This window comes from Amblyraja radiata, chromosome 18 (genome assembly GCF_010909765.2).
Source record: "Amblyraja radiata isolate CabotCenter1 chromosome 18, sAmbRad1.1.pri, whole genome shotgun sequence".
Lineage (NCBI taxonomy): Eukaryota > Metazoa > Chordata > Chondrichthyes > Rajiformes > Rajidae > Amblyraja > Amblyraja radiata.
This window is the reverse complement of record NC_045973.1, coordinates 2,081,420-2,102,586: the sequence shown is the minus strand read 5'-3', so window position 1 is coordinate 2,102,586 and position 21,167 is coordinate 2,081,420. Positions and strand designations below refer to the sequence as shown.

At 44.0% G+C, this 21,167-nt stretch overlaps 1 protein-coding gene across 8 annotated transcripts in view; it reads left to right on the top strand.

The window, feature by feature from the left end:
- Positions 1 to 21,167, top strand: part of erc2 (ELKS/RAB6-interacting/CAST family member 2) — a 569,575-nt gene that overhangs the window by 307,110 nt on the left and 241,298 nt on the right. For 6 of the 8 annotated variants that reach the window (XM_033036567.1, XM_033036566.1, XM_033036565.1 and 3 more), the window contains 2 exons: positions 3,032 to 3,167; positions 15,957 to 16,088. In XM_033036567.1, coding sequence (XP_032892458.1) covers positions 3,032 to 3,167; positions 15,957 to 16,088 — 268 coding nt within the window. The remainder of the gene's footprint in view (positions 1 to 3,031; positions 3,168 to 15,956; positions 16,089 to 21,167) is intronic. The other 2 variants (XM_033036569.1, XM_033036568.1) reach the window with 1 other exon arrangement.

Sequence of the window (21,167 nt, the reverse complement as noted above, 5' to 3'; positions counted from 1 at the left end):
TAAATATATCCACTGACTTTGTCTCCACAGACATCTATGGCGAAGAATTCCACAGATTCACCACCATAAATGGGTGCGCACTGGGCTGGGGGGGGGGGGGGGGGCAGGAAAGAGAGAGGGGGTGAGGTGGGGGGGGGGGTAGTCCTGGTTCAGACAGCCCATTCCCACCTTGAGCTTCCACAGTCCTTCCACAGACATACATATCATTCACGATAATGAAGCTCTCGTGAAGTATTTTGGAGCGCAGGCGATGATTTTACTGGAGCCATCAGTAAAGTAAATCCTGCACATGTGGGACAACGGCCATATGTTGAAGAAATGTGCATTTAAGAGTATTTTTGAAGCCTGTCCAGTTTATCCTTTTGCAATCTACGGCATGATAAAATGTAATCATGTTGGGGCAAAGAATGTACAAAATAATTGACTTAAACTACCCAAAATCACTTGGGCAGTTTACACCCCAGCGGTATGAACATTGACTTCTCCAATTTCAGGTAGTCCCTGCTTTCTCCCTCTTTCCCCTCCCCTTCCCAGCTCTCCCACAGCCCACTGTCATCGCCTCTTCCTTTCTTCTTCCCACTTGGAAAACATTGGAAAGACCTGACCAGTTAAATTTAATTCATGGTTAGACAACACCGCTAAGAAGAACATCAGTCTGAAACATAGAAATATAGAAAATAGGTGCAGGAGGAGGCCATTTGGCCCTTTGAGCCAGCACCACCATTCATGAAGAAGGGGTCTCGACCCGAAACGTCGCCTATTTCCTTAGCTCCATAGACACTGCCTCACCCGCTGAGTTTCTCCAGCATTTTTGTCTACCTTCGATTTTTCCAGCATCTGCAGTTCCTTCTTAAACAAAATAATTGACGATTTGAACCACTGGGTGAAGAATATTAGTGTCATTGCCTTGAATAAGCATTGAAGTCTGCAAGTTTATGCATCACATTTTTAAGACATAATTCCTAAAGATAATGATGAAACCACAATGTTATATATTGAAACTTGAGCTGGAATCTAATTCTGGGTTAACGTACCACTGGGGGGTTAGTTGATGGCCTTTTCTGTGACCTTAATTTTGGAGGAGGGAAAAAAATATTTCCTTGCTTTTTGCGACATGTACAGGGAATACTTCACAGTCTTGAAGTGCATGGCGGAGGGAAAGGTTCCTCCCCAGGTCAGCCACACACCAGTGATGGAAAGATAGTAAGCAGACTTAAAAAAACAGGCGCTCTTTTTGAAGTTTTCTATCTTAAATTGGAATAATTTTTGTGCCTTATTTAGATGCTATCATTTAAATAGACCAAAAACTCATGAGAAAACACTTCCCTTTGTAAAAGTTTCATGTTCAAACTTATTTCATGTGAAATTTTGCAGACCATGGAATGTAATGAGCAAGACTTTGTTATTTTCTTTCTGTACCTTTTCTGTAAAGAGGTCCCAGTTTTTAATTTATATCGGTAATTACGTAAATGAGTCTTGCGTGTGGGTTAGGTTACAATCCTTAACATTCTGTCCTATTTATCCCAATTATCGCAATGAGAATTTCCTTCAGTTTCCTTCGCCAGTCATAATGTCAAATGGTTTGTAGTTCCAGGATTGGAAGAGATTTCCAGTGTAATATATATAGGTTGAACGTTTGATGGCTTTCCTCCCTTTCAAAGAGCTTTCCTGAAATGTTTGTAGATTCTTTGCTTTGATTGTGAGCATTTAACCGGCTAAGTGCAGCATTTCTTCAGGCTGATGCACCATAGATTGAAGAACATTGTTCATTAGCCATGGGTTCTCCAACCAGCCGGAAACACACTGCCTTTTATAATGAGGTGATCGTCATGTCCTCGTATTTTACATTTGTGTGTTTGCTGAGCGAATCTTTATCGGGATCTCTCCACCAAGGGGAAGATTTTACTCGACATGAAGAAAACCAAGTAAAAATGGTGAAGAGATTATATTTAAAAAATGAGACTTTTTTTTCACGACTGGTCCAAATGAGAGTGAAGCTACAATGCTCCCTGCTTGGCCAATGCCCAGTCCATAAGAAAATATGATGAGCACACTATTTATGGTCAAGATTGCTTTACTGAATGGACTTGAGACACTGAGGGAATGCCGTGTAAGATGTTTCTCAGAAATGTGGTCACGCAGGTCACGAGGAGAAGGTACAAACGGCGTACAGACAGCGCCCGTAGTCGGGGTCGAACCTGCGTCTCCGGCACTGCAGCGCCACCATGACATACTTAAGGGCCTGTCCCACTTTCACAACCTAATTCACGACCTCTGCCGAGTTTGCCCTTGACTCATACTCGCAGCATGGTCGTCACGAGGTCGTAGGAGGTCGTAGGTAAGTCGTAGATAGTTCGTAGCAGGCTGTGATGTTAGTCGTAGGTACTCGTGGCATCAAGTAGGTCGGGGCGTTTTTCTAGCCTGATGAAAAATGTCCACGAGTAAAAAAGGTCGTGAATTAGGTCGTGAAAGTGGGACGGGCCCTTTAGTCACATTGGCATCTTTATTTAAGTGTCATAAATAAATGACTGCAACACTTTATTGTTTAAAGTGAATGCTCAGTGGGGAAAGGTGGAGGTGTTGTCTACTCATGCCAGTAAACAAACACGTTCCTTAAATATCCATCTTACAGGACTTTGACCAATCAATCTGAGTCATGCAAACTTCTGAAGTGTGAAACCGGTCACAGCGAATCAACCTGAAACAAAAAGTCAATTGTCTTCCTTATTCCCAAATGATGTTTCATAAATTAACCGTTTCTTCTCTAAAGGGTATTGCTGTAAAATATCGAGCGCTTCTGCAAGAGTTTTATTTGACTCACAATTCTGTCTGATCATGAATATGTCTGTGTTGCTGAGGTTGTGCTGTGGCCAGGACTTGCCAAGCTCAATGCTGTTTGCATCATTCTCACTAAGCGGACAGTTCAGGTCAACTTTAATTGGGGCATGGGGTGAGAAAGATTAAAGCAATGAAATGCTGGGTGTAATGCAGAACTTGTACGACGTGACTGATTCCCTTCCAAACTTCTCAGGCAAGTGAAGGATCAGAGCAAGAAGGTGGCCAACCTGAAGCACAAGGAGCAGATGGAGAAGAAGAAGAATGCACAACTGCTGGAGGAAGCGCGGAAACGTGAGGACAACCTGACTGACAACTCACAGCACATGGAGGTGGGTCTGTTTATGTCTCCCCACTCTAGGTCCCAATGTAGCCTTGACATGTGCTGTATGGTGGACAAAGCCAACAGCCATGTACATCACTGACCCTGACACCAAACATACAATACAATTTATTTGTTGTCATTTGAACCTCATTGAGGTTCAAACGAAATTTGGTTTCTGCAGTCATACACACAAGAAAAATAACCAAGACACAACACAATTTACACAAACATCCATCACAGTGAATCTCCTCCTCACTGTGATGGAAGACAAAGTCTTATCTCTCCCCTGCACTCCTCAGTCTCCTCCCGATGTCAGAGTCAAAGCCCCCGTCGGGCGATGGTAAGTGTCCCGTGGCCATTTAAAGCCGCGCCGGGTTTAAAGGGCCTGTCCCACTGTACGAGGTCATTCAAGAGTTTTCTCCCGAGTTTTCCCCTGATTCGAACTCGGAGAATGTCTGTAGGAGTTTGTGGATGTCTCATAGTGGCTCGTACGAGTAAAAAGTAACCAATTTGTTTCATTACGAGGGGATCTTTTAGAAACATAGAAAATACTTAAGGGATTGGACAGACTAGATGCAGGAAAAATGTTCCCCTTGTTGGGGGAGACCAGAACCAGGGGTCACAGTTTAAGAATAAGGGGTAGGCCATTTAGGACTGAGATGAGGAAACACTTTTTCACCCAGAGAGTTGTGAATCTGTGGAATTCTCTGCCATAGAAGACAGTGGAGGCCAATTCACTGGATGTATTCAAGAGAGAGTTAGATTTAGCTCTTAGGGCTAATGGAATCAAGGGATATGGGGGGAAAGCAGGAACGAGGCACTGATTCTGGATGATGTCAGTCGATCATAAGAGTCTAAAAACATATGGTAAAGGTCTTGCCTGACTAAAGGGCCTGTCCCACTTAGGCGACTCTTTAGGAAACTGCCAGGGACTAGTTTTAATGGAATTCACCTACGACACCCGGTGACAACCTACGACAACAAAAAAATTGTCGCAGAAAATTTTTCAACATGTTGAAAATTTCCCGACCGTGGCCTGTAGTCACGCAAAAGATCACCAAAGTGGGACAGGCCCATAACGCTTCACAATTTTGTTTGAGGAAGTTTTCAAAACCAGTTGAGGGGGGATTGTCAGAGGGTTTCATGTGAACTCTGATTAGCTCTTTCATAAAAGCCTTTCAGCGAAGGGGAAATCTTACGGAAATGGATGCAATTGTTGCCTGGACTGGGAAGCTGTGTGGCCAAGCAGGAATTAAAATTATCCCTAATGACGGGAGGTGATGAAAGGTTCGTTGTTGGCACCGCCATCACTCCAGGTATTTGCAAACAACTTAGGGGAGAAAGCTGAATCCTAACGTTTTACAATTATGGAGTTTGATGACTTGATAAGTCGTGCAGATGGAAGCATTAATATGTGTAAAAGAAAAAGCAAATGCTCAAAACTGTGACAAATGAGCTACAGTGCTGCCAAATTCATTTTGTACCAGAAAAAGCATAGAAGATTAATTTCTAAATGGCGAAAAGCTAAAGGGTTGGCACGGCAGCACAGTGGTAGAGCCGCTACCTCATGGCACCAGAGTCCCGGGTTCAATCCAGACCCCGGGTGCTGTCTGTGCGGAGTTTGTACGTTCTCCCTGTGACCACGTGGTTTTTCTCAGGGTCCTCTAGTCTCCTCCCACATCCCAAAGGCCTGCGGGTTTGTAGGTTAAATTACCGCTGTCAATTGTCACTATGAAAAGGTACAAATTATTTGGGTGTGGGACTAGGAAACACTTTTCCAGGTAGAGGGCGATTAAACTTTAGATTAGATTCTGCAGGCACAGCTCCAGATCATTTGTTAATTTGAACTCGGGGAGATATTGTCCGGCAGCCACTCCAACCTGTTCAGCACCAAGGCCCTAAAGTTCAGGGGTCACATTCTGCTCACAGATGCATTTTGGGGGGGGGGGGGAATTTTGCTTAGGTTCACCAGGTTAATGCCCGGGATGGCAGGACTGACATACGATGAAAGAATGGTTTGACTGAGAGTTGTGAATCTGTGGAATTCTCTGCCACAGAAGGCAGTGGAGGCCAATTCACTGGATGTTTTCAAGAGGGAGTTAGATTTAGCTCTTGGGGCTAACGGAATCAAGGGATATGGGGAGAAAGCAGGAACGGGGTACTGATTCTGGATGATCAGCCCTGATCACATTGAATGGCGGTGCAGGCTCGAAGGGCCGAATGGCCTACTCCTGCACCTATTTTTCTATGTTTCTATGAAATTTGAGAAAGGTACTGTAATTTCTTTGCCAAGGATACTGGAGGATGTAACTGAGTGATTAAGTTGCAAATCACCCGTGTTCTAATTGAACGACAGGGATTTTAAGGGATTAACTGGCCAATTCTTGCTGTTATTTTCCCATGCAGCTTTGTGTGTTGACATGAAAGTGCATTGTTGCACAAGTGTCCACCCACTCACGCACAGGCGTTCCCGCCCACACACTGACACGCAGACTTGCCAATGCACACTGGCTCGTGCGTGTACACTGATTCACAGAGACACGTGCACACACAGAGAGAGACACTCAGGCAGGTACACCAGACAGAGAGAGACACTCAGGCAGGTACACCAGACAGGCACACATGGACAGGCGGGCACAGACATGGGCGGTTAGAGGTGGGGAACGGACAGAGGGACGGACGGAGTGATGGGGGCACAGATAGACGGATGGACAAGGGCACTGATGGTTCAACAGATAGGGGGACGGGGAAAGAACAGAGGGACGGACTGAGTGACCGATGGGGGCACGGACACAGTCCTGTATATTTGGTTGAGTTTATTGTCACGTGTACCGAGGTACAGTGAAAAGCGTTTGTTATGTATATTCTTCTGTATAGACAATTGGTGCAGGATTAGGCCATTCAGCCCTTCGAGCCAGCGCCGCCATTCACTGTGGTCATGGCCAATGTTCTTTATAATCCTTCAGATTTGGTTTCCAATACGTAATTAGCCTGTGGTGATTTATAAATCTCAGCTGCTTGCATTTCCATTCTGCTTCTCATTTTTCTCATGCTTCTCAGCTTCTGGGAAAGCTTTCAAGAGAGAGCTAGATAGGACTCTTAAAAATGGCGGAGTCAGGGGATATGGGGAGAAGGCAGGAACGGGGTACTGATTGGGGATGATCAGCCATGATCACATTGAATGGCGGTGCTGGCTCGAAGGGCCGAATGGCCTACTCCTGCACCTATTGTCTATTGTCATTATGAACCTGGATGTCAGTGTGAGGGGAGAACATCTTTGCAAGTCCCACAAGAACATTCTGTAGAAGAAATAACTTCAGCAACTTGAGCTGGTACTGGTCATGTTGGAGGGAGCCTGGCACATCAGGTGTGTGGACCAAACTAATCCCCAGTGCAGGACATTGGTCTTTCCAAAGCAATCGTTTCGTCTTAGTCTTCAGTCTATTTGCAGTGTTTATTTGCTGCATTCCTATTTGGCAGCAAAATTGAAGTGCATGTCTGAATGTTAACTTGAGCATGTGGATTTAAAATGTAGCTGAAATGATAATATTTTTAGTTTTGATCCTTGACTTATTAGCTTTGGAATCATTGCTTGTATCTGCTCTGCGTAACTTGTACCATATGATTTACATCTTTCTGTTAGCCATCTTAAATACGTCTCCTCGTGTAGGCTTGCATTAAATTCAATTCAACGGCTTGACAGTCGGGATAGAACTTGGGCAGGCTTGTGTTTTTCTCCACTGTTATAAGGGATGATGATCAGACAGCGAGGCTTTCAACACCACTCTCTCTCTTCAATTTCACACTTTCCATTGCTTGTGTTGGCTGTGGACCTCTTCCTAAATAGTTGCTTGCAGCAGAGGCAGTCAGCATCAGACCAGGATGGCTAGTTGTGAAGGAAACTTACATAAGGACAAACGTTTAAAATGCCTTCAAAGGCAACGTTAGCAGTGAATGCCGTACAGACCATCGAAGCTACTCGTTCATTAAGTAGCATTATTCCTCCAGTTCAGACTTGTCCAAACTTCATTGATCCCGTTAATCTTCATTGAATCCCTTATCGATCAGAAAGTGTATTGATCGCAGATTCAAATTAATTGGTCCTTCTGCTGCTGGGCTGAGGGGCAGAGTCTGGAGGGAACAACCAGAAGCCATAGGGGCGGAATTTAGCCCAGCGAGTCTACTCTGCCATTCGATCATGGTTAATCTCTTGTTCCCTCTCAACCCCATTCTGAAGAAGGGTCCCAATTCGAAACGTCACCTATCCATGTTCTCCACAGATGCTGCCTGACCCGCTGAGTTACTCCAGCACTCTGTGTCTTTTTGTGTATTAACCAGCATCTGCAGGTCCTTTGCTTTTCCATTCTCCTGCCTTCTCCCCATAACCTTTGATGCACTAACTAAGCAAGAACCGGTTTAAAAATACCCAATGACTTGGTCACCACCAATGAATTCCACAGATTCACCACCCTCTAGCTTAAGAAATTCCTCATCATCTACATCCTAACCCCTCAAACAAGGGAAGGGATATCACCCCGAGGGCACATGACTTATTATTAATATTATTATTAAATCGTTGAAAACATTAGCAACGCAGTGGTGCTGGTTTCCGACGGAAAATGTCCTTACAATGCCGTGTACGACAGTGATCGCAACTTCTACTGAAGTGTGGATGGCCGTTGACTCGCTAGGAGCTCATCCGCCCTTTGACAGGTCTTGTTTTTGGTCCTGCTGGGGGTCCACAGCCCCCTCCTCACCTGGCAAACCAGGTGGGGGAGACAGTTTAGTCGCCGACTATCCAACCATGGAGCAGGTAGCGCGGGATTACATGGCACCCGTGGCGGGGGGAACTGCCCCCCCGGACCTGACAAGGGCAAAAGTGGAAAGGGAGTTTTGTGCAAAGACAGGTGTGAACACCACTGAGTGGGCACTTTTGGTCCCCTAATTTGAGGAAGGACATTCTTGCTATTGAGGGAGTGCAGCGTAGGTTTACAAGGTTAATTCCCGGGATGGCGGGACTGTCATATGCTGAGAGAATGGAGCAGCTGGGCTTGTACACTCTGGAATTTAGAAGGATGAGAGGTGATCTTATTGAAACATATAAGATTGTTAAGGGTTTGGACACACTAGAGGCAGGAAACATGTTCCCGATGTTGGGGGAGTCCAGAACCAGGGGCTACAGTTTAAGAATAAGGAGTAGGCCATTTAGAACGGAGACGAGGAAACACTTTTTCACCCAGAGAGTTGTGAGTCTGTGGAATTCTCTGCCTCAGAGGGCGGTGGAGGCCGGCTCTCTGGATACTTTCAAGAGAGAGCTAGATAAGGCTCTTAAAAGTAGCAGAGTCAGGGGATATGGGGAGAAGGCAGGAACGGGGTACTGATTGTGGATGATCAGCCATGATCATAATGAATGGCGGTGCTGGCTCGAAGGGCTGAATGGCCTAATCCTGCACCTATTGTCTATTGTTTATTGACTACTGTGACTGTCTATGACTATTGAATACATGGTCACTGAGAATGTATTAAGAGTTTTTGCATGGGCTACATTTTGAATATAGTTATTACTTTGGATGAAGTTTAGTTTGGGATACCGTTTGGTAGAGAGATTTCTCCGCGTTGATGACAGATGAACCACAGAGTTCACGGCCTGCAGGGTTTCTGTGAGATTTTCAAATGTGACTTCCAATTGAATCATTGATGTTGGTCTCTTTCTTAGATAAGCTCCCACGAATGGCTTAGCAGAAGGTCCATTTAGTGGCTTAGAGCCTCAACATTTATCTTCCCCTTTGCTCCACCTATTGTACTTGAGTTTGACTAGACCGTATTTATGAATAGTGTTATCTGATCTGATTGGACAGGATGCAAAGCAAAGCTTTTCCCTGTACCTCGGTACACAGGACAATAATAGTAAACCTGAACCCCTCTTTTCCCCTTCAATCAAATTTACACGTTACAAGATTTTGATTTGTTTTGTACAGTGATAGGTAGCGGAAGGAAATGTATTTTCAAACTGGGCTTTTGAAACTATTGAAGGACATTGAGACCAACATCTATCAGTGATTAGGAAGCATCTGAAGAAGGGTCTCGACCTGAAACGTCACCCATTCCTTCTCTCCAGAGATGCTGCCTGGCTGTCCCGCTGAGTTACTCCAGCACTCAGTGATTAATCTGCAATTAAATAAAGTTCACAGTGCTCATTCTTTAACTCAATTAATCACAAGATATGAAACCAATTGGTCTGTATCTGCTCCAACAGGAATATATTTCAGGATTGTGAGCTGGGATGAGTTTGTGGGCATTTGTCTACACTCAACTTGTGGGGGTTCTAGTAAGTAGTGGATACATTCCATATGTGCTGCTGAAATGTGTTTTGAACAAGAGCCAATATTTCAAAACTATGTTCAGGAAAAAAACTGTGCCATTGTTGAAATAATTTAATTTAAAGAAGTCTGCAGCTGAGGGCAGGGCACAGGAAGGTTGTAAAAGTGAAGCCTGTACAGGTCATTAAAGTCGATGCAGCGTACACTCATGTACAAGTATTCACCTCCACAGAGGCTGCTACACTGTGCAGTGCACACTCATGTACACGTGCAGTGCACACTCGTGTACAAGTATTCACCTCCTCAGAGGCTGCTACACCATGCAGCGTACACTCGTGTACAACGTATAGTGCACACTCGTGTACAACGTATAGTGCACACTCGTGTACAACGTATAGTGCACACTCGTGTACAAGTGCAGTGCACACCCATGTACAATGTATAGGGCACACTCGTGCACAAGTACGGTGCACAGTCGTGCACAAGTACAGTACACACTCGTGTACAAGTGCAGTGCACACCCATGTACAACGTACAGTGCACACTCATGTACAACATATAGTGCACACTCGTGTACAAGTGCAGTGCACACTTGTGTACAATGTGCAGTGCACACTCATCACTCATGTACCAATATTCACGTCCACAGAAACAGCTACACCGTCAGTCTTATTCCTTGATAAATAGTGCTAACTTCATACGGAGAAAACGCTTCAAGCAACATCGTGACCTGGTATTTAATGCAGAGAAATCCTGAAGATGGATGTATTTCACACGACCCAGTCACACACACACACACACACACACACACACACACACACACACACACACACACACACACACACACACACACACACACACACACACACACACACACACACACACACACACACACACACACAATACTACAACGTTCTGCAAACAACTGCAATAACTTCAGTTGTACTTGTGGTAAATGGAGCGTTTCCCGCAGTGTGCCGTTGCAACACAAGGCCAGTGTACACCGTATCTTTGCAGCCGTATAAAAGCCCATAGTTTGCAAATTGGATTTCTGTGCCTAGGCATAAGGGGCCAGTAATGACGGGCCCTCAGGCCACGGGGTTGAATTGGCTATGTAATGATGAGCGGTAACTCTTGACTAGTCCGTGGCAACATTCAGGCCTTCGCATTAGCTTGCATTATATGTTGAAAATAATGAGGTGCATGAACCAGATCTGGAGCTGCATTTTCTTAGCTAATCATTGGGAATAAATCTGTTACTGGGTTACGCATCCAGAAATGCATTACAAAAAATTGTAATGGTGATCCATGATGTTGTCATACACGATAGCCTGAATGTTGAGGTAAGTATACGTTTGCACGTTTGCACGTTTCCAGAAGATTGAAACACTAGTGTGGTGACTGGTTGGATTGGATTCAAACCCAGAACTTCACCTTTGAAACGCCGAGCTCAGAGTCAGGCAGCTTCAGCTGAACACCCTGTTTGAATTTACCACACGGACAGAATCCAAGCCTTCCTAAACGCTACAGTTTTTCATTCATGCTGATGTTCAAGGCATCAGGGTGGTGCAGCAGGTAGAGCTGCTGCCTAACAGCGCCAGAGACCCAGGTCCGACCCAGACCTCGGGTGCTGTCTATGTGGAGTTTGCATGTTACCCATCTGACCATGTGGGTTTCCCACAGGTGCTCAGGTTTCCTCCCACATCACAAAGACGTGCGGGTTTGTGGGTTTAACTGCCCCCAGTGTGCAGGAGGTGAATGAGAGCGTGAGAGTGAGAATGGGTGACCGCTGGTCGGCGTGGACTCGGGGGCCAAAGGGCCTGTTTCCACGCTGTGTCTCCAAACTCACAAAACTATATAAAATGATGAGAGGCATCGATAGAGAAGACAGGCAGAACTGTTTGGTTAGGGTGGTAAATGCCAAAGGCTAGAGAGCATCACTTTAAGGTGAGAGGGGCAACATGTATAGATATGTGTGTGGTAAGTTTTTAAGATCACAAGTGATGGGAGCATAATTAGGCCATTCGCCCCATCAAGTCTAATCTGCCATTCAATCATGGCTGATCTATCTCTCCCTCCTAATCCCATTCTCCTGCCTGCTCCCCATAAACCCCTGACACCTGTACTATCTATCTCTGCCTTAAAAATATCCACTGACTTGGCCTCCACAGCCCTCTGTGACATAGAATTCCACAGATTCGCCACCCTCTGACTAAAGATGTTCTTCCTCACCTCATTTCTAAAAGAGAGCCCCCTTTAATTCTGAGTCTGTGACCTCTAGTCCACGGGTGGAAACATCCTCTCCACATCCGCAGGGTGGAGGGTGCCTGGAACCTGAGGGTGTTGGTGGAGGCAGATACGATAGTGGCGTTTAAGATGCTTTTAGATAGGCACACGTACATGTAAAGATCACATGCAGGTAGAAGGGATTACGTTGCTTCTGGTCCAGCACCGACATTGTGGGCCGAAGGGCCTGTTCCTGTGCGGCGGCACTGTTCTATCACCTACCCCTAAACCCTTTGAGTTTCTAACTCGTAAAGCAGAAATGAAGCAGGGGAGAATTCACGCCTGTTAATCAAGAATCAGCTTACCAACGTTACACCAACGTTACATTTGAACACCATGGCATGACACTTTAAAAGGCCGCTGTTCCTAAACTGGCCTGGCCTCTCTTCCATGCTTTTGTTTGAAACTCAGTATGATAAATGTAGTTTAAACATTACTTTCAGAAGCACTCAGTGAGGCAGTTCTCTATTACAAGTATGTGGATATTCAGTGCAAATCCAGGTAACACTGTGGCTGATGAGCTGAAGGAAAGAGAGAGAGAGAGAGACATCATCCCACTATTTGAAGTTAGCTGGAAAGTAATAGAAACAAAAACAGGTGCAGGAGGAGGCCATTCGGCCCCTCGATCCAGCACGGCCATTCAACATGATCATGGCTATCACCAACATTCAGTACCTCGTTCCTGCTTTCTCCCCATATCCCTTGATTCCGTTAGCCCCAAGAGATAAATCTAATGTTGCTGCTGACATCACAGCTACCCACAAAGATCCCGCAAATACAGCTCCCTCTCTGCCATGAAACATATAAGATTGTTAAGGGTTTGGGCACGCCAGAGGCAGGAAACATGTTCCCCATGTTGGGGGAGTCCAGAACCAGGGGCCACAGTTTAAGAATAAGGGGTAGGCCATTTAGAACGGAGATGAGGAAACACTTTTTCACACAGAGAGTTGTGAGTCTGTGGAATTCTCTGCCTCAGAGGGCGGTGGAGGCAGGTTCTCTGGATACTTTCAAGAGAGCTAGATAGGGCTCTTAAAGATAGCAGAGTCAGGGGATATGGGGAGAAGGCAGGAACGGGGTACTGATTGGGGATGATCAGCCATGATCACATTGAATGGTGGTGCTGGCTCGAAGGGCTGAATGGCCTATTCCTGCACCTATTGTCTATTGTCTATAGTTGAATCTGTGGGCTGTCTGTAGTTATGAAGTTATCACGTTGGCAGAGCAACCGATTACTTAATTCTCCCGAAAATCTGCAAGGAAGCAATTTTTGATAAAGTTGTTTTAGAGTGAAGGGGTTATAGAGCACAGTACCTGGCCCTTCAGCCCATCTTGTCCATGCCCACCAACTTGCAATACTGGACCAGTCCCATTTGCCTGCATTTGGCCCATAGCTCACTAAACCCTTCCTATCAATAATCCCATTGCCAGTAACTCGTTCTCACCCAGCAAACAGCTAACAATGGCCAATGGCAAAAAAGTTGCCCCTCACATCCCTCTAAAATCTCTCCACCCTCTCTAAAGCCTACGTCCTCTACTTTTAGAATCCTCTTTTCTGGGGAAAAAGATTGTGAGTCTTCACTTTATCCATGACCTTGTGCTCCCTCAGTAAGTCTGCCCACGGCCTTCTAAGCACCAAAGACGAATGTCCCTGTCTGTCTAATGTCTCCCTATAACTCCGGCCCTCAAGCCCAGGTAACATTCTGGTGCATGTGGTAATGTAACATCCTGGATTTGCATCTGATTAAACCAAATCGCAATATAGCAAACAAACATTTTCTGTTTTTTTAATATTTAAAATTCCTTTATATTTGGGAAATGAGTTACAATCCACAGGCATTGCCTAAGTTATTTTTTATGGTATGAGACCATGCCTCGCAGTGATTATGGATTAGTATGCCATGGAAATCTTGCAGACTTTGTGTAATTAAGCACCTGAGGGTCTGGATATTTTGCAATGGGATTAGTTTGCAAATAGCTGGAATTCACTTTGCTGCAAGTGATTTCTCGTGATTATAGTGGAACAGGCTGGAAACATGCAGCCTTCAAAGGTGCGCTAAATTAGCAATGGCCAGCTTCAAAAAAATTGTCAAACTATGCACCTAATAGTTGGGGTTACTTTCACAGAGTAGTACTAATGGCGAATAATAGCCTCATCACCTTATTACCACGACAGAACCTTGTCAATGACTTTACTCATAGGTTGGTTTAAGAAGGAACTGCAGATGCTGGAAAAATCAAAGGTAGACGGAAAATGCTGGAGGAACTCAGTGGGTGAGGCAGCATCTATGTAGAGAAGGAATAGGCAACGTGTCGGGAGCCAAAACTTTTCGCCCATAGCCCCCGTAGTCGGGATCTAACCCGGGTCTCTGGCGCTGCATTTTGCTGTAAGGCAGCAACTCTACCGCTGCGCCACCGTGGCCGCCATATGTTTATTGGCAAAGTGTTCACATACAAGGAATTTGCCTTGGTGCTCCGCCCGCAAGTGACAAAAGTGACACACAGTGACAGTTAGGAATGACACATAAAACATTAAAGGCTCTGAATGAACTAGAGATTCAAGTATGTACGGAAGTTCCATCAGCTTGTGGTGGGTAAGAGGCCTCAAGAGCAAATACTAATTAATGTAATAATGTTAGAGAGGTGAAAGTACAAGCGTAAATAAATATTGATCAATTTGATGCAAAGCTTTTAAGAGGCTTATGGATAGGCAAGCGGAAATGTAGGGAATAGAGGGATATGGATCACGTTTAGGCAGAGGAGACTGGCTCAGCTTGGCATCATGTTCGGCACACACACTGTGGGCTGAAGGGCCTGTCCCTGTGCTGTACTGTTCTAGATTCTATGCTCAAAGGCATCAGTTAGGTTCTTGTGTCCATTTTGGACACCCTATTTAAGCGAATGTATTGCATATAATTAGCCAGATTGATAGAGCAATAATTGATTCCTTACGTAACTGAATCACGCTAATGCGTCTATTTGGAGATAATTTGAAGAAAGGTAATCAGTTTAAAGCCCTCATTGTGAGATTAAACAATGATATTAATGGAAGAAAAGTTTGAAGGTGCAGGAATGTGTGCCCACATGGATTAAAGCAGAACAAATATGTTTGGGATTTCTCAAATCAGGAATTGGCATAAAACCGGCGGTCAAATCACTTTGTTCTCCACTACATACTTTGTATGGTTGATCAGTAAACAGTAAAGCATTTTATATTTTTGCATTTTCAAAAGGAGTTTACGGATAATTTGACGATCAAATTTGAATATTATATTTTATCATCAGGAGGTTTTTATTCTCCAAAAGCTGAACCGTAAATTTTCAGATAACATTTACTGTGGAATTAGTTACTTTGAAGGGTTGTGCTTATAAGTTTGATCAAATAATCCAAATTTACTTCGAGACCCTTTTTCGTGCCACTTTCTTCGCGATTACAATACTTGCAAATGCTCGTTATATTTAATACCTTATTGCTTTTTTTGTTCTGTCTAAATCTCATCTAAGGCAATTTCTCAAAAAAGCTTCATTTTTTCCCCGCCAATGTGCTCCAAAACTCTGAAAATAGCAGCATTGTCAAGTTCCACACATGGGTTTAAAATTTCCCCTTCAGTAACTGGGGTGGCTAACACATTTGCCGTTGATTTTAATGAATTGAATTGCTACCCGTGCTGTCAGGTTCAATTTGTATGTGGGATCAGTGGCACAGTGTCCCTCTATGACCACACGGCTCCAACACCAGCGGACGTATCTTTTATTTGTTTTTGTTTTGTTTTCACTTCTAGTTGTGAAAAGGACCACTTTCAGAAATTAGAAGCCGCAGATCCAAACCATTTCATGACGATTAACTTTGGTCCCGCGCACACAATTTGTCAATGTCTAGCCTCTGTTCCAGAACATTGGATTGGATTGTGTGTCTCTCAACCTTTTTAATTGCAGCTTTACCTTTTCCCCCGTCTTACATCTGTAGCTGGTGGTGAAACGTGGAACATTTGCAACAGAACAGGACCATAGATTAGCGATTCTTCATGTCATGATTTATGCAATTTTTCACCTCTAATTTTTACCATTTCAGATCTGATCCTGTTTTAAGTTTTAATCCTTGAGGATGCTGGCACCCAGAAACGTCTTAGCAGAAACACTTACCGTTCGTTGCCCATTGAAATAATATTCCTAGTTTTCCTGCTTTTTCTCAGGAATCAGTGGAACAGAAAGAGGAAAGGATTGAAGAACTGGAGGACGCTCTGCGGGAATGCGTGCAGATTAACGCGGAGAGAGAGGTGGTTCTCGCCAAGGGAGAGGCTTCTAGATCCTCTTCAGAGAAGCAGGTTTGCATGAGAGAACTTGCCTTTACTCTTCCCTCTCAATGGCGTAAAGTCAGGGGACATTCAATGGATTTCACATTTTGAACCACAAACCTTCCCATTCATTGTGTGACTTTTGCTTTTTGAAAAATAATTAATTTTCAAAATCTGTCGCATCTTTCATCTGTGAGGAAGGATTGAACAGTTGAAATACAAGCGGTCTGGACTAAGGCGCTGGGGCGATTGGCTTCTATCCTTTGCCACCAACAGGTTAAAAACATCAGCTCATCTTGTTAAATGTTCCGAATAACTTTCAGCTAATTTTACTCAAATTATACTGCAAATTTTAATGACCTCTCCAGGATTAAAACTGAAGATAAACAAAAGTGGCATTTTACTCAACATGAAATGTTCTGTGAGTGAGTGATGAAATGTGAGACCCACTCATTCAGAAAGATCTACCGATCCCTTTGTAATGTGACTTGAAAAGTTTCTAAGCCATGAGTCTTAATTTGCAACGAACAGCATTAAATGTGCAGGGCTAATTTCCCTCTTTATAAAAGAGCCATTTCTTTCTTTCTTTCCTTGAGTTGCCTTTAACTCTGTTCTAAACTCATGTCAACTTGCTAGATAAGATTTAGAGGCAGCAAATTGGCTTTATAATGTTTGGTTGAGAGCAGTCTGTCGTAAAGATTGACAAATCTCCTGGTTTGAGAGAATACATATTCCACTGGCCAAACACACAATCTTTTCACACACACCCAAGTGTCACTTACGTTTATCTTCAGTTGAATCCTGCATTGAGTGATTTGATTCAATTGTCAACTAAAATGGGCCCATCAGCCAGATAACGCTCGTATTTTAAAACTGTGACAGACAATTCTTCCCATGCTGGCCATGGAAATGTTTGTTATCGTTCCTGTGAGTCCTCCATTGTTACATCTGAACTCGGAGCCACCGAGCCGTAGGCCGCTGGTGTTGCCATGAGATCCATTCCTTCACAGTCATCCATCATTAACCCAGTGACTGTTCCCTGACACAAGCCGAATACTAAAAGTTCTTTCATGTCCTGCACTTTTTCATTCTCTGTACCTTTCAGCTAGGCCTCAGTATGGAGGCTGGCAAATATAGAATTCAACTTTCTCCTGGTTGTAACTGTAGCCACTACATTCACCTGATCTTCTTCCAATCTTTCTTCTTCAGCTACTTACACCCTTGCAAATATTTCATTTTAACTATTTGAGTACCGCAATCAAAATGCACATACAGCACCCTCTATAATGTTTGGGACAAAGACCCATCGTTTATTTATTTGCCTCTGTACTCCACAATTTGAGGTTTGTAATAGAAAAAAATCACATGTGGTTAAAGTGCACATTGTCAGATTTTAATAAAGGGCATTTTTATACATTGTGGTTTCACCATGTTGAAATGACAGCTGTGAAAGTTTCCAAAAGTGATGGAAAGACAGGAGGAAAGACTAGGTGCTTCTTCTTCTTCCTGCATACGGTGCGCACAGCCTAAAGTTGTAGGACAACTTGTTCTAGTTGATCCTATGTGATTTTGTGCACCAAATTGATTGCATCCGTCAAAACAGGGCGGACCATGTGAAGGTTGCAATCTCCCACCCCACTGGGTGCTGAGAGCTCTCTTATACCTGCATCAAGGAGGCAGTTAAACACTTGTGTTCAAGAAGGAACTGCAGATGCTGGAAAATCGAAGGTAGACAAAAGTGCTGGAGAAACTCAGCGGGTGCAGCAGCATCTGTGGAGCGAAGGAAATAGGCAACGTTTCGGGACGAAACCCTTGGGTTTCGGCCCGAAACGTTACCTATTTCCCAAGGGATTTGGCCCCGAAACGTTGCCTATTTCCTTCGCTCCATAGATGCTGCTGCACCCGCTGAGTTTCTCCAGCATTTTTGTGTACAGGCAATTAACACACCTGAACAATTACAAACACCTGTGAAGCCATGTGTCCCAAACATGATGCCATGAAATGGGGGGGGACTGTAATTTCTACATGGTTTCTACAAAACGTGTAAAAATGACCTTTAATAAAATCTGACAATGTGCACTTTAACCACATGTGATTTTTTTTCTATTACAAATCTCAAATTGTGTCGTACAGAGGCAAATAAATAAATGATGGGTATTTGTCCCAAACATTATGGAGGGCGTTGTGTTTGATTTCTCGAATGAAATATCTCAGTCATGAAAACAATGTGAAGTTTAACGTGTTAGTTCAGCGTTCTACATATAGTAGCAGTCCCTAGAACTCTAGAATGATAAATATTGCAAATCTAGTTCACGTTTGGATTAATAGATTTAAGCTGTGTACTCAAATGGTTAAAATGGCAATTGCAGTAAAGAGTTTCTTATCTGGAGGTCCTCAACATTCACAGTCCGGGTGAATCAGGAAACTCTCAGAGAAAACGATTGATAATTTGTTTTAAAGCTGTGTTCATTGTACCTTGCTGTTATGCAACTTAAATGGTGCTTAGCAATCAAATGAATCTCTTATCACTGTGTGTTTAAGAAAGAACTGCAGTTGCTGGAAAAATCGAAGGTAGAGAAAAAAGCTGGAGAAACTCAGCGGGTGAGGCAGCATCTATGGAGCGAAGGAATAGGCGACGTTTCGGGTCGAGACCCGAAACGTCGCCTATTCCTTCGCTCCATAGATGCTGCCTCACCCGCTGAGTTTCTCCAGCTTTTTTTGTCCACCTCTTATCACTCTATCTAACTTATTTCCTCAAATTCTATTTTTATTTTGCATGTAAGCTTCTATGGAATGGTGCATTCCTGACCCCAATCTAACCTACTAACGCTAATGTCTTCTCCAGATCACCTCTGACTTTGAATCCCTCTGTAATTTCCAGGCACATCTTCTGTCTAACTCTAAACTTGCTTTCTTTCTTTCACAGGGAAGGTTTCTTCATCCACTGTGCCTCTCTAGAAAGTAACAAACTAACCCTTTAACCAATTTCTTGATTTCTCCAGATATCTTGACCTCTTTTTCTATTTCATCCTTACCTCATTCTGTTGACGTGAACCTCTTCAACATGGCATTCTACTAATACCGACTGTTTAGTATTAGTTCTTCAAACGTCTTTCGGAAGAAAGAGGTGCGGGTTTGTAGGTTGATCAGCCTTTGTACATTGCCCCTAGTGTGTAGGGAATGAATGAGAAAGTGGGATAACATAGAACTAGTGTGAGCGGGTGACAGATGGCACAATGGGCTAAGTGTTCGGCTGGCGACCGGAAGGTAGCCGGTTCGAATCCCGCTTGGAGTGCATACTGTCGTTGTGTCCTTGGGCAAGACACTTCACCCACCTTTGCCTGTGTGTGAATGTGTGTGAATGTGTGTGAGTGATTGGTGGTGGTCGGAGGGGCCGTAGGCGCAGATTGGCAGCCACACTTCCGTCAGTCTGCCCCAGGGCAGCTGTGGCTACAGAAGTAGCTTACCACCACCGAGTGTGACTGAGGAGTGAATGAATAATGCGATGTAAAGCGCCTTGAGTATTAGAAAGGCGCTATATAAATCCCATCCATTATTATTATTATTATCGATGGTCAACATGTACTCGTTGGGCTAAAGCGACTGTTTTCATGCCGTATGTCTAACCTAAACATCTATATATTACTGAGCTCAAAGCAAAGAGAGATATTGATTTCACAATTGCTAATCCTAAGCCTGCATGACTTTCAGTTTAGTTTCAGTTGAGTTTATTGTCACGTGTACCGAGGTACAGTGAAAAGCTTTTGTTGTGTGTTCACCACTCAGCGGAAACACAACACATGACCTACTTGGACGATGCATGTTACTGATATTTTTCTTAGACTTCTGAATTGTGTTGCATTTGAAATGGTGTCTGCGAGGAAGGATATTTTTACTCATGCCCTACATTGAAGGGGCATTGGGCAGAAGTAGGAGTCAGGTAGACCTTACACACGGCTGTAAGACAAAGACCAGACCCTTTAGTTTCCAGAGAGCATTTCCAAATCAGAGCTTCCATTTCCATTGGTATTAGGGGCAGATCGATTTTGAACATTGGATGCAACAATGTCCAGATGTAACAATGTTCGAGAGATGATTAGGTTTGTGTTTATTAGTAGAGTCACGTGTACCGAGGTACAGTGGACAGCTTTGTGTGGCATGCTATCCAAACAGATCCCATATTCAAGTCGAGATGAAGTTCAGGTTCACATTTATGTCACATGCACCAATTGGTAACAGTGAAATTTGAGTTACCATACAACCATACGAATATAAAGAACACAATACATGATAGAGTTTAACATAAACATCCACCACTGTTGAACAGTCCTTGTATGAACATTGAATTTCCAATTTTAGTTAATGCTGATTAAGGAATTTAAAAATCCAAGTCTCTTACTTAGTTATAGTTTTCTTGTTTAAGAAGGAACTACAGATGCTGGAAAATTGAAGGTAGACAAAAATTCTGGAGAAACTCAGCAGGTGAGGCAGCATCTATGGAGCAAATGAAATAGCCGATGTTTCGGGTCAAGACCGTCTGAAGAAGGGTTACTCCAGCACTCTGTGAAACGTCACCTATCCATGGTCTCCACAGATGCTGCCTGACCCGCTGAGTTACTCCAGCACTCTGTGAAACGTCACCTATCCATGTTCTCCACAGATGCTGCCTGACCCACTGAGTTATGGTGCAGCAGCATCTATGGAGCTAAGGAAATAGGCAATGTTTTGGGCCGAAACCCTTCTGGAAATAGGCAACGTTTTGGGCCGAAACCCTTCTGGGTTTCGGCCCGAAACGTTGCCTATTTCCTTAGCTCCATAGATGCTGCCTGACCCACTGAGTTACTCCAGCACTCTGTGAAACGTCACCTATCCATGTTCTCCAGATGTTGCCTGACCTGCTGAGTTACTCCAGCACTCTGTGTCTTTTCCTGCTTTGAGTTAGCTGTTTTGAATCACGATGAATGTTATAGTTTGCCATCCACAGTGCAAGATGGAAAGGGGAGATGAGGACAGGAGGGGGGTACTGAGCTCGTCATACACCAGTGTACAGTCATCTCACACCCAGGTGTTGAGGGATGGTTTGGCCTGGGGCTGGAGTTCTGACACACA